Consider the following 13,604-nt stretch of genomic DNA (forward strand, 5'->3'; position numbering starts at 1 on the left):
ATGGAGGTACACCAGAATCAATAATCATTATGTATGGATAGAGGTACACCAGTATCAATAATTATTATGTATCGATAGAGGTACACCAGCATCAATAATCATTATGTATGGATGGAGGTACACCAGCATCAATAATCATTATGTATGGATGGAGGTACACCAGAATCAATAATCATTATGTATGGATAGAGGTACACCAGTATCAATAATTATTATGTATCGATAGAGGTACACCAGCATCAATAATCATTATGTATGGATAGAGGTACACCAGCATCAATAATCATTATGTATGGCTGGAGGTACACCAGAATCAATAATCATTATGTATGGCTGGAGGTACACCAGCATCAATAATCATTATGTATGGATGGAGGTACAACAGTATCAATAATCATTATGTATGGATGGAAGTACACCAGCACCAACAAGTTCAATAATGTTAAAGACGACACTTGAACATGGCCTGGCTCGGCGGCCACATAAACCACATGCGCGCGCACAGCAACACCAGCATAAAACCCAAACCCAACTGTACAACCCACAAAAAATACCCAATAAACGATCTTATTGAAATAGGCATTAGGCCACTACAGTCCGAATTGTACAGTAGCGTACTTTAGAAATGATTAGAGCAGGAGGTGATGGGGCTTGGTGTTGAACACTGAAATTATTTCATCAGAGTCCAACGATTCAGTCAGTTGTCTTCCAGAGGACAGCAGGGACAGAGTTCAGTCTGTATGTCCTCACTGGTGCCCTGGTACCAGTTTTTAACTGTCCCACTGTTATGCTCGCGCACCAGAACCTGACCCGTGTGGCGAAACCCAAGACAGACAGACACGAGATGACTTCAAAATCTACAAAGGGGGGTTTTATTGTGGGAGGGAAATGTATGGTGAAAAAAGGCGTTCTGTTACTGGGATGTGTGAATAAACTGTGTGTGGTGTCCCGTGGTTTGCGTGTATAACTATGTGTGAGTGTTTTTAGCCAATGTGTGGTGCGGTATGTAAATGACCAGGAGGTGTTGAAGAAATGTGCGTGCACCTGGCGAGAAAGTCCAGTCCGTGATCCAAGAGGGGTTGTCCGAGAAAGTCCAGGTCCGAGATCCGGGAAGTCGAGTCCGAAAGGAGGGGTCCAGATAGAGGGACAAGGGGGGAGATCGCAGGAGAGGTCCGGGGAGAAAACGTGAAGGTCGCTGGGGACGAGGGAGACGCGGGGAGTCGTGGAAGTCGCGGAGGGAGAGTCTTGGGAGGAAACAGAGACACGAAGATAAGACACTGGGGAATAAACAGAATGCAAGGAACGCCGCTGGAGGGCTTGTCAGAACTTTACCGCAGGGTTCAGTACGTCGAAGCACTGAGAGACGTTCTGGGAGGCTTCTTGTAGAAGGCTGCCTGATTGCCACAGGTGTGCCTGATGGATGATGGCAAACACCTGGTGCAGTGCAGCGCTCGTCTCCTCAGAGCGCGAGCCGAGCGCTGGGATGTTTCCGGCACGTCCGAGCTAGGGGAGTGGCTTGAACGTGCCGGGGAGGCAGCTCGGGGCGGTGTAACCACAACAGCCACAGTGGAGAAGAGTTTTTATCTGCCCCATAGTGGAGAAGAGTTTTTATCTGCCCCACAGTGGAGAAGAGTGTTTAACTGCCCCACAGTGGAGAAGAGTTTTTATCTGCCCCAGAGTGGAGAAGAGTTTTTATCTGCCCCACAGTGGAGAAGAGTGTTTATCTGCCCCGCAGTGGAGAAGAGTTTGTATCTGCCCCGCAGTGGAGAAGAGTTTTTATCTGCCTCACAGTGGAGAAGAGTTTGTATCTGCCCCGCAGTGGAGAAGAGTTTTTATCTGCCCCACAGTGGAGAAGAGTGTTTAACTGCCCCACAGTGGAGAAGAGTTTTTATCTGCCCCAGAGTGGAGAAGAGTTTTTATCTGCCCCACAGTGGAGAAGAGTTTTTATCTGCCCCACAGTGGAGAAGAGTGTTTATCTGCCCCAGAGTGGAGAAGAGTGTTTATCTGCCCCGCAGTGGAGAAGAGTGTTTATCTGCCCCGCAGTGGAGAAGAGTTTGTATCTGCCCCGCAGTGGAGAAGAGTTTTTATCTGCCCCACAGTGGAGAAGAGTTTGTATCTGCCCCGCAGTGGAGAAGAGTTTTTATCTGCCCCACAGTGGAGAAGAGTTTTTATCTGCCCCAGAGTGGAGAAGAGTTTGTATCTGCCCCACAGTGCAGTGCAGCTGCTGACGGGGAGAGGGCAGTGTTAGCAGCCGCGTATGTGCCGTCACTACTTGGCACTTGAGGAGAAAGTGGAGCAGCAGCAGGTGTCTGGGTTGAGCGTGATGCTGAACCTGAGCTGACATCTCTTTCTCCTGCTCCCCACGACGTCTTTTTGTGAAACACTTAAGCAAAATGCTTTGTTTCATACAAATCCTGTAAATGTGCCGTTATGGTGGTGTAACAACCACCTCCACCCGAGACCACCTTATCATGTTATAACGAAAGACGTATCATGTTATAATGCTACTGACTGGGATATTTAATTTTACGCAGCCAGTCCCGTTACGCGCTGCCATAGTTTGGCCATGGTTTGTATCTTGGGCTACATTAAGGCAGCTAGCTAGTGGGAAGGAGCTTCTGCTCATCTGCAATGTGCCGGCTGTACACTGAGTGAAAAAGGAGGGGCTGCTCACAACCTGGCATTAGGGAAACACTGTCACTTTTTTCAATTAATTTCAATAGTGTGAGAAATAATAAATAATATTAAGATTTTTTAATTTGCAGCTAACTTGTATATTTTTTATGATTATGCTGGGTGTGCCAGCTTGAGATTCAGAGGGCACAGGCTCATCCAGGCACACCTGTGGCTATGCACTTGTTATCTCCATCTATCTGTCCACCAAGTGACAAGGTAAAACTCAAGTAACAGAGCAGCCAGAAAAACTGCAGCTTTTGTGGATTTCTGATGCCCCAGTCTAGTCTAAACACGCTGTCATTTGTGTCCTCTCAGCTGAGCTTGGTTTCTGATGGCGGAAATGACGCCCCAGACACGTACAGAGAGGATTTCGATCCACGATGATGCAGACGCCTACACGCAATGTGTAATGCATTCGTGTATGTGTAGGCACTGTGGGAAAGACTGTGAGCAGAATGCCAATTACTCCATCAATTCAGTAGACAGTGAGGATTTTACTGTTCAGTCAACCACGCTACTCATCAATACTGACTGCACATACACAAAACCATCAGCAAACACACGAATCACAAATATTTTATTTGTCGAGTCACTTCTTGCACCTTCGCACATGAAATAAAAGGAAATGCAATTTCCCCCAGCCCACAGCAGCACAACACAAAGACAAAAACACATACAAAAACTACAAGAACACACATATCCAAATCAACACATATATCCAAACTTTAAAAAAAATCACTGTCAACGGCAACGAAATATTAATTTCCCTATAATACAGTAGCAATGACCACTTAATGTGTAGCTCAGCATATGGTTATACTAGGAATGCCGCCATATTGTAGTAGTAATAACACATTACTACGATATAGTACTGACTGCAAATACAATAAAGCTAACTGCTAAGCTATGCTAAGCTCGAGACTAGTAAAAAATTAGTGGCACAGCTGCCAACTGTTGAGGATCCAGTGATAAGGGAACTAAGCACAGGAAATAGCTATACCAGTAGAACAAATGAAGAGGTTAGGGTAGAATATAGACAAGAGACAGTAACAATATAGAGAGGAGAAAGTATGAATATAGACAACAGACAGTAAGAATATAGACAAGAGACAGTAAGAATATAGAGAAGAGACAGTAAGCGTAGAGAGAAGAGACAGTTAGCTATAGAGAAGAGACATTGTGAATATAGACAAAAGAGAGAAAAGACTATGGAGAAGAGACAGTAAGAGTATAGAGAGAGGAGACAGTAACAGCATAGAGAGGAGACAGTAAGTGTATAGAGAAGAGACAGTAAGAGTATAGAGAGGAGACAGTAAGTGTATAGAGAAGAGACAGTAAGAGCATAGAGAGGAGACAGTAAGAGTATAGAGAAGAGACAGTAAGAGTGTAGAGAAGAGACAGTAAGACTATAAAGAAGAGACAGTGAGAGTACAGAGAAGAGACAGTAAGCGTATAGAGAAGAGACAGTAAGAGTATAGACAGGAGACAGTAACAATATAGAGAGGAGAAAGTATGAATATAGAGAGGAAACAGTAAGAGTATAGAGAAGAGACAGTAAGACTATAGAGAAGAGACAGTAAGAGTATAGAGAAGAGACAGTGAGAGTACAGAGAAGAGACAGTAAGAGTATAGAGAAGAGACAGTAATAGTGTAGAGAAGAGACAGTAAGACTATAGAGAAGAGACAGTAAGAGTATAGAGAAGAGACAGTGAGAGTATAGAGAAGAGACAGTAAGAGTATAGACAGGAGACAGTAACAGTATAGAGAGGAGACAGTAAGTGTATAGAGAAGAGACAGTAAGAGCATAGAGAGGAGACAGTAAGAGTATAGAGAAGAGACAGTAAGAGTGTAGAGAAGAGACAGTAAGACTATAGAGAAGAGACAGTAAGAGTATAGAGAAGAGACAGTGAGAGTACAGAGAAGAGACAGTAAGAGTATAGCGAGGAGACAGTAAGAGCATAGAGAGGAGACAGTAAGAGTATAGAGAGGAGACAGTAAGAGCATAGAGAGGAGACAGTAAGACTATAGAGAAGAGACAGTAAGAGTATAGAGAAGAGACAGTGAGAGTATAGAGAAGAGACAGTAAGAGTATAGACAGGAGACAGTAACAGTATAGAGAGGAGACAGTAAGAGTATAGAGAGGAAACAGTAAGAGTATAGAGAAGAGACAGTAAGTGTATAGAGAAGAGACAGTAAGAGCATAGAGAGGAGACAGTAAGAGTATAGAGAAGAGACAGTAAGAGTATAGATAAGAGACAATAAGAGTATAGAGAAGAGACAGTAAGAGTATAGAGAAGAGACAGTAAGAGTATAGAGAAGAGACAGTGAGAGTATAGAGAAGAGACAGTGAGAGTATAGAGAAGAGACAGTAAGAGTATAGACAGGAGACAGTAACAGTATAGAGAGGAGACAGTAAGAGTATAGAGAGGAAACAGTAAGACTATAGAGAAGAGACAGTAAGAGTATAGAGAAGAGACAGTGAGAGTATAGAGAAGAGACAGTAAGAGTATAGACAGGAGACAGTAACAGTATAGAGAGGAGACAGTAAGAGTATAGAGAGGAAACAGTAAGAGTATAGAGAAGAGACAGTAAGTGTATAGAGAAGAGACAGTAAGAGCATAGAGAGGAGACAGTAAGAGTATAGAGAAGAGACAGTAAGAGTATAGATAAGAGACAGTAAGAGTGTAGAGAGGAGACAGTAAGAGTATAGAGAGGAGACAGTGAGAGTACAGAGAAGAGACAGTAAGAGTATAGAGAGGAGACAGTAAGAGTATAGAGAGGAGACAGTAAGAGCATAGAGAGGAGACAGTAAGAGTATAGAGAAGAGACAGTAAGAGTGTAGAGAAGAGACAGTAAGACTATAGAGAAGAGACAGTAAGAGTATAGAGAAGAGACAGTGAGAGTATAGAGAAGAGACAGTAAGAGGACAGAGAGGAGACAGTAAGAGTATAGAGAAGAAACAGTAAGAGTATAGAGAGGAGACAGTAAGAGTATAGAGAAGACACAGTAAGAGTATAGAGAGGAGACAGTAAGAGTATAGAGAAGAGACAGCAAGAGTAAAGAGAAGAGACAATAAGAGTATAGAGAAGAGACAGTAAGAGTATAGAGAGGAGACAGTAAGATGACAGTCATTAACTGCATGTATTCTACATTACTTCACTCTGTGTCTAATCTATTATGTTAAAGTATAATTTTGTTGTTTTTGATCATTTCGTGCATTTGACACCTACTTTATGTGTGACCATCCTGGAAGAGGGATTCTTCATCCTGGACTAGGGATTCCTCATCCTGGACTAGGGATTCCTCATCCTGGAAGAGGGATTCCTCATCCTGGACTAGGGATTCCTCATCCTGGAAGAGGCATTCTTCATGCTGGACTAGGGATTCTTTATCCTGGACTAGGGATTCCTCATCCTGGACTAGGGATTCCTCATCCTGGAAGAGGGATTCCTCATCCTGGACTAGGAATTCCTCATCCTGGAAGAGGGATTCTTCATCCTGGACTAGGGATTCCTCATCCTGGACTAGGGATTCCTCATCCTGGAAGAGGGATTCCTCATCCTGGACTAGGGATTCCTCATCCTGGACTAGGGATCCCTCATCAGTTGCTCTTTTCTGAGTTGGCTCACATTTTTTCCTGATCAGGTTTTTCTTATAGAGGTTTTCCTCATTCAGGTTCAAAGATAGAGGTGTCGCATGTCACGTATTGTCGTATATTGTATATTTTTCTGAATATGAAGCGGTTCGAGGCCACCTCATTGTTTTGAGGCTTTACAAATAAACAACTTGAATTGACCCCGTAAAAGTCCTTTAGGTTTCGCTTGTTGGTCCCAGATGACTCTGGAGTGGTTTACAGTTTGAGAAAAGTTCCATTTGCAGTTTTTCCTGATGGTCGGTTTCAGGATTCACTGTTGGCCCACCAGCAGAATTTTCACTTGGAACTCTGTTGTGTAGTAGTTAGACAACACCCACTCACCCCAGAATGTACTCCAGTTATGGTGACATTTCTGAGTTGCGTAAAGTCAATGTTTTCCATCATGGAACGCGACGCTGGTGGAAGTGTGTTTCCAGGGATGGATAATGTTGCTATAAAATTATTTAGTTGTTGGTATCCACTGAACATTCGTTTTCGTCCCACTCAGGGGCGGATCTACAGGGTGGCAAGGGGTGGCAGCTGCCACCTCTGGGACACAGTCTTGCCACCCCTGTTGCCACCCCATTTATAAATCAGATAATATGTTTTTAAAGTATATTTTATGTACATGCATGGTGAAGGTCAATGAGACCTGCACCAAACTCATCTCAAACAGAAGTCGCCGATTTAGAATCCCCCTCCCCCTCACAGGCGCGGATCTACAGGGTGGCAAGGGGTGGCAGCTGCCACCTCTGGGACACAGTCTTGCCACCCCTGTTGCCACCCCATTTATAAATCAGATAATATGTTTTTAAAGTATATTTTATGTACATGCATGGTGAAGGTCAATGAGACCTGCACCAAACTCATCTCAAACAGAAGTCGCCGATTTAGAATCCCCCTCCCCCTCACAGGCGCGGATCTACAGGGTGGCAAGGGGTGGCAGCTGCCACCTCTGGGACACAGTCTTGCCACCCCTTTGCCACCCCAGGAAAAAATCTCTAGATCCACTACTGGTCCCACTGTTTGTCTGCAAAGTTGTCCAATGCTAGCTCGACCGGCTCTGGTCTGTCCCCCACTGCTAGCTCTCATCAGATTTGGTCCCATTCTGCTTGGGATGTCCTCAGACCTTGCTTGGAAGTAGGCCTCAATTCTCACAGCAGTTTTCAGATAGCGGAAATAAACATCAAGGAGGCTAGGCACAACAGCACCTGTGAGTTCTCTGCAGTGTGTACATCACTGTATGAGTTCCCTGCAGTGTGTACATCCCTGTATGAATTATCTACAGTATATACATCCCTGTACGAATTCTCTGCAGTGTGTACATCCCTGTATGAATTCTCTACAGTATATACATCCCTGTATGAATTATCTGCAGTGTGTACATCCCTGTATGAATTCTCTACAGTATATACGTACGTCCCTGTATGAATTCTCTACAGTATATACATCCCTGTATAAGTTCCCTGCAGTGTGTACATCCCTGTATGAGTTCTCTAGTGTGTACATCCCTGTATGAGTCCCCTGCAGTGTGTACATCCCTGTATGAGTTCCCTGCAGTGTGTACATCCCTGTTTGAGTTCTCTACAGTGTGTACATCCCTGTATGAGTTCCCTGCAGTGTGTACATCCCTGTATGAATTCTCTACAGTGTGTACATCCCTATATGACATGGTTGTTGCATTCATCTGTGGTGTTTGTTGATGTACTGTGCTAACGTGATGGTTTTTGGGTCAGGGCATCTGTTTACATCTTCCAAAGGTAGGAGGCAGATGATGATAATGAGAGCTTCATTTTGGTGTTTAGATCCAGATCTATATTGCTGTTTCTTCCTGTCATGGTTACACAAAGAAGGATAGATAAATGTGTTGATTAGGACATTTTTTTTCTGAGGCCAAAGTATTTGGTGATGTCTTGCAAATATAGGTGATCAGATTGTATTGGCAGCTGGGACTTGGGTTTGTCATATCAAATTTTCATGCTGTCGTGATGCATGATCAATAATCCAGGTAAGAACATCACAGAAGCGTGAATCAGTTCATCTGGACACAACATTTATTGACAGGAACGTTTCATCATCATCTAAGTGACCTCTTTGGTCTCAACTCGCTGCAGGTATCCCCACCCTTATAAATAACAGGGTTAGGGTTAGGGTTAGAGTTTCATCATCATCTAAGTGATCTCTTGGGTCTCAACTGACTGCAGCTGTCCCCACTCTCATAAACAATACAGTTGCATAACGACCGAAACCAACAATCGGTTTCATATGCACATTATTGTGTTAACCTGAGGTACAGTGGTCATGTGCACTGTTCACACAGGATTTCGGAATGATTGCAACCACAGCATTGGAAAATGGCGACACATGTACTCACAGGAATCAGAAATCAGGATTTTTCATTTCAGTTCATGCATGTACATACTGGAAATGAAATACCGTGTCCCCCAGCCCACAGCAGTGCAACAAATACAAAAACACATATCCAAACTTTCCATCCATCCATCCATCCATCCATCCATCCATCCATAGATCCATCCATCCATCCATCCATCAACTGAACCGATTATCCTGCACTCAGGGTGGCGGGGATGCTGGAGCCTATTCCAGCAGCCACTGGGCGACAGGCGGGGAGACACCCTGGACAGGCCGCCAGGCCATCACAGGGCCGACACACACACACACACACACACACACACACACACACACACACACACACACACACACACACACACACACACACACACACACACACACACACACACACATTCATACCTAGAGACAATTTAGCACGGCCGATTCACCTGACCTACAGGTCTTTGGACTGTGGGAGGAAACTGCAGCCCCCGGAGGAAACCCACGCAGACACGGGGAGAACATGCAAACTCCAAACATGCAGACAACAAGAACACATATATCCAAACTACAAAAAGAAAAAAAAAACGACATAATTACAAAACTACAAAAACACCTGTATCCTGGTATAAAGACGGTAACAACTGCCGGTCTGCATGGGCTAGCAGTTAGCTTAGCCTGTCCCGCTTCCGCGTCCTGTAAGACCGCCCTTGCTGCTTTCTCTTCGACGCAGCTGCGGGCAGGACTGTGGTCCTGGGTCTACAGGATGCAGCAGACCAAGCTCTCCCAGCCAATCCAGCGATAGCTCTCCCAGCCGATCCAGCGCTAGCTCTCCCAGTCGATCCAGTGCTAGCTCTCCCAGTCGATCCAGCAATAGTTCTCCCAGCCGATCCAGCGATAGCTAGCTCTCCCAGCCGATCCAGCGCTAGCTAGCTCTCCCAGCCGATCCAGTGCTAGCTCTCCCAGCCGATCCAGCGCTAGCTCTCCCAGTCGATCCAGCGCTAGCTCTCCCAGTCGATCCAGCGCTAGCTCTCCCAGCCGACCCAGCGATAGCTCTCCCAGCCGATACAGCGATAGCTAGCTCTCCCAGTCGATCCAGCGCTAGCTCTCCCAGCCGATACAGCGATAGCTAGCTCTCCCAGTCGATCCAGCGCTAGCTCTCCCAGCCGATCCAGCGATAGCTCTCCCAGCCGATCCAGCGCTAGCTCTCCCAGTCGATCCAGCGATAGCTAGCTCTCCCAGCCGATCCAGCGCTAGCTCTCCCAGTCGATTCAGCGATAGCTCTCCCAGCCGATCCAGCGATAGCTAGCTCTCCCAGCCAATCCAGCGCTAGCTAGCTCTCCCAGCCGATCCAGTGCCAGCTCTCCCAGCCGATCCAGCGCTAGCTCTCCCAGTCGATCCAGCGCTAGCTCTCCCAGCCGATCCAGCGATAGCTCTCCCAGCAGATCCAGTGCTAGCTCTCCCAGCCGACCCAGCGCTAGCTCTCCCAGCCGATCCAGCGCTAGCTCTCCCAGCCGATCCAGCGATAGCTAGCTCTCCCAGCCGATCCAGCGCTAGCTCTCCCAGCCGATCCAGCGATAGCTCTCCCAGCCGATCCAGCGCTAGCTCTCCCAGCCGATCCAGCGCTAGCTCTCCCAGCCGATCCAGCGATTGCTAGCTCTCCCAGTCGATCCAGCGCTAGCTCTCCCAGCCGATCAAGCGATAGCTAGCTCTCCCAGCCGATCCAGCGCTAGCTAGCTCTCCCAGCCGATCCAGTGCTAGCTCTCCCAGTCGATCCAGCGCTAGCTCTCCCAGTCGATCCAGCGCTAGCTCTCCCAGTCGATCCAGCGCTAGCTCTCCCAGCCGATCCAGCGATAGCTCTCCCAGCCGATACAGCGATAGCTAGCTCTCCCAGTCGATCCAGCGCTAGCTCTCCCAGCCGATACAGCGATAGCTAGCTCTCCCAGTCGATCCAGCGCTAGCTCTCCCAGCCGATCCAGCGATAGCTCTCCCAGCCGATCCAGCGCTAGCTCTCCCAGTCGATCCAGCGATAGCTAGCTCTCCCAGCCGATCCAGCGCTAGCTCTCCCAGTCAATTCAGCGATAGCTCTCCCAGCCGATCCAGCGATAGCTAGCTCTCCCAGCCAATCCAGCGCTAGCTAGCTCTCCCAGCCGATCCAGTGCCAGCTCTCCCAGCCGATCCAGCGCTAGCTCTCCCAGTCGATCCAGCGCTAGCTCTCCCAGCCGATCCAGCGATAGCTCTCCCAGCAGATCCAGTGCTAGCTCTCCCAGCCGATCCAGCGCTAGCTCTCCCAGCCGATCCAGCGCTAGCTCTCCCAGCCGATCCAGCGATTGCTAGCTCTCCCAGCCGATCCAGTGCTAGCTCTCCCAGCTGATCCAGCGCTAGCTCTCCCAGCCAATCCAGCGATAGCTAGCTCTCACAGCCGATCCAGCGCTAGCTCTCCCAGCCGATCCAGCGCTAGCTCTCCCAGCCGATCCAGCGATTGCTAGCTCTCCCAGCCGATCCAGTGCTAGCTCTCCCAGCTGATACAGCGCTAGCTCTCCCAGCCAATCCAGCGATAGCTAGCTCTCCCAGCCGATCCAGCGATAGCTCTCCCAGCCGATCCAGCGATAGTTCTCCCAGCCATCAAACGAAGACAACTTAGACACAGACGTAAACAAAGACGCTGCATGGACAGTACTGGGTGAGGCCGCCGCAAACGTTAAGTTCGCGCCGCCATCTTCCTACACTGGAAGGGGGAGGATGGCCACTCTTAGGCCATCTACAAGCCATTGGCCTTTCCATCAAGAATGAGGATGTGCACATCCTTGATAGGAAAGAACACTGGCTTCAACAGGGAGCCAAAGAGGCCACCTATGTGAAGAGAGAACGGCCATCACTGAACTGGGGAAGGGGGGTGGGGCTAAGAGTACATGATTTTTCTTGCTGGTTAAAAGATCCAAAGTCAATAAAACTCAATAAAACCCGTAGAGTGAAAGAACTGCCAATACCCCAGACTTGCATACCACCATTTTTCAAGAGAGAGATTCTCTCATCACACACACACATAACTTATCACTTTCATTCCTAAACACTTCAGCAGGTAGTAGCAGTAATGTAGCAGTAATACTACCTTAACATAGTATCAATACTACCTTAACATGTAGCTCAGAGTGTGTATTGAGGTAGGTGAACAGTCGCTGGTAGTTGTTGAACTGGTTTTGCCACTCGCTGGACTCGGCCCAACGGAAGTCATCTCCAAGTGGAACCAGTAGTACGCCGGTGCGGAAAAGGCGGGACTTCTTGCGGTACTGGTCCAGCAGAAGGAGGGACCTGGTTCAGGAGGGGGGCAGGGTGTGATCACAGTGAACAGTGATACAATAATGGTTAATTCACATTAAGTTATGTTCAAATTGTATATAATTCGCACTAAATTGCACTTGACTCATGTTGAAACGCAGTTAAATGATGATGATGACATAATTTATTTATGTCAAACCTCAAATGAATCATGTCAAGGCATGTTCAAATGGATCTAATCTATGTCAAATCAAAGTTAAATCATGTTGATCACATTTAAAGCACCTTAAATTAATGTCAAATTACAATGAACTATTTTCGGTCACATGTAAATCACATCAAATCACATTAAAGTCATTTTATATTACATTTAAATCTCAGCACATGTAAATCATGTTTAATTCACATCAAATCACATTAAAGTCATTTTATATCACATTTAAATCACATCAAATCACATTAAAGTAATTTTATATCACATTAAATCTCAGCACATGTAAATCATGTTTCATTAACATCAAATCACATTAAAGTCATTTTATATCACATCAAATTACATTAAAGTCATTTTATATCACATTTAAATCATGGTTAAATCACATTAAAGTCATTTTGTATCACATTTAAATCTCAGCACATGTAAATCATGTTTCATTAACATCAAATCACATTAAAGTCATTTTATATCACATCAAATCACATTAAAGTCATTTTATATTACATTTAAGTATCAGCACATGTAAATCACATTTAAATCACATCAAATCACATTAAGGTCATTTTATATTACATTTAAATCTCAGCACATGTAAATCATGTTTCATTAACATCAAATCACATTAAAGTCATTTTATATCACATCAAATCACATTAAAGTCATTTTATATTACATTTAAGTATCAGCACATGTAAATCACATTTAAATCACATCAAATCACATTAAGGTCATTTTATATTACATTTAAATCTCAGCACATGTAAATCATGTTTAAATCACATCAAATCACATTACAGTCATTTTATCTATTACTACTACTGCTACTACTACTACTACTACTTTCGGCTGCTGCCGTTAGGGGTCGCCACAGCGGATCATCCGTTTCCATCTCTTCCTGTCCTCTGCATCTTCCTCTGTCAGACCAGCCACCTGCATGTCCTCTCTCACCACATCCATAAACCTCCTCTTTGCCCTTCCTCTTCCCTTCCCGGGCAGCTCCATATTCAGCATCCTTCTCCCAGTATACCCAGCAACTCTCCTCCACACATGTCTACCCTTTCCATCCAAAACTTTTGAACGTGCTGTCTTTAACCAACTTTCTTTGTACCTCCACCAGAACAACCTCCTGGACCCCAACCAGTCTGGGTTCAGGGTGGGTCACTCGAAGAAACGGCCCTCCTTGCAGTGACAGAATCGCTGCACTGTGCGAGAGCAAACTCTCTCTCCTCTGTCCTGGTACTCCTGGACCTGTCAGCTGTGTTCGACACAGTGAACCACCAGTTCCTGCTCTCTACCCTCGAGGGGCTGGGTGTCACAGGCTCTGCACTCTCAATGTTTGCAACCTACCCGACGGGTTGCTCCTACCAGGTGACATGGAGGGGATCTGTGTCGGAACCTCGCAGACTGACTACAGGCATTCCACAGGGTTCGGTTCTGGGTCCTCTC

The 13,604-nt window shown here is 46.0% G+C and overlaps 1 protein-coding gene across 3 annotated transcripts in view; it reads right to left on the reverse strand.

Moving 5' to 3' along the window:
• The window catches only part of man2a1 (mannosidase, alpha, class 2A, member 1), a 197,357-nt gene that overhangs the window by 103,023 nt on the left and 80,730 nt on the right, over positions 1-13,604 (reverse strand). For all 3 annotated transcript variants that reach the window (XM_056290632.1, XM_056290633.1, XM_056290631.1), the window contains one exon: positions 11,797-11,974. In XM_056290632.1, the coding sequence (XP_056146607.1) occupies positions 11,797-11,974 (178 nt within the window). The remainder of the gene's footprint in view (positions 1-11,796; positions 11,975-13,604) is intronic.

The sequence above is a fragment of the Lampris incognitus genome, chromosome 12 (assembly GCF_029633865.1).
Source record: "Lampris incognitus isolate fLamInc1 chromosome 12, fLamInc1.hap2, whole genome shotgun sequence".
In the NCBI taxonomy this organism is placed as follows: Eukaryota; Metazoa; Chordata; class Actinopteri; order Lampriformes; family Lampridae; genus Lampris; species Lampris incognitus.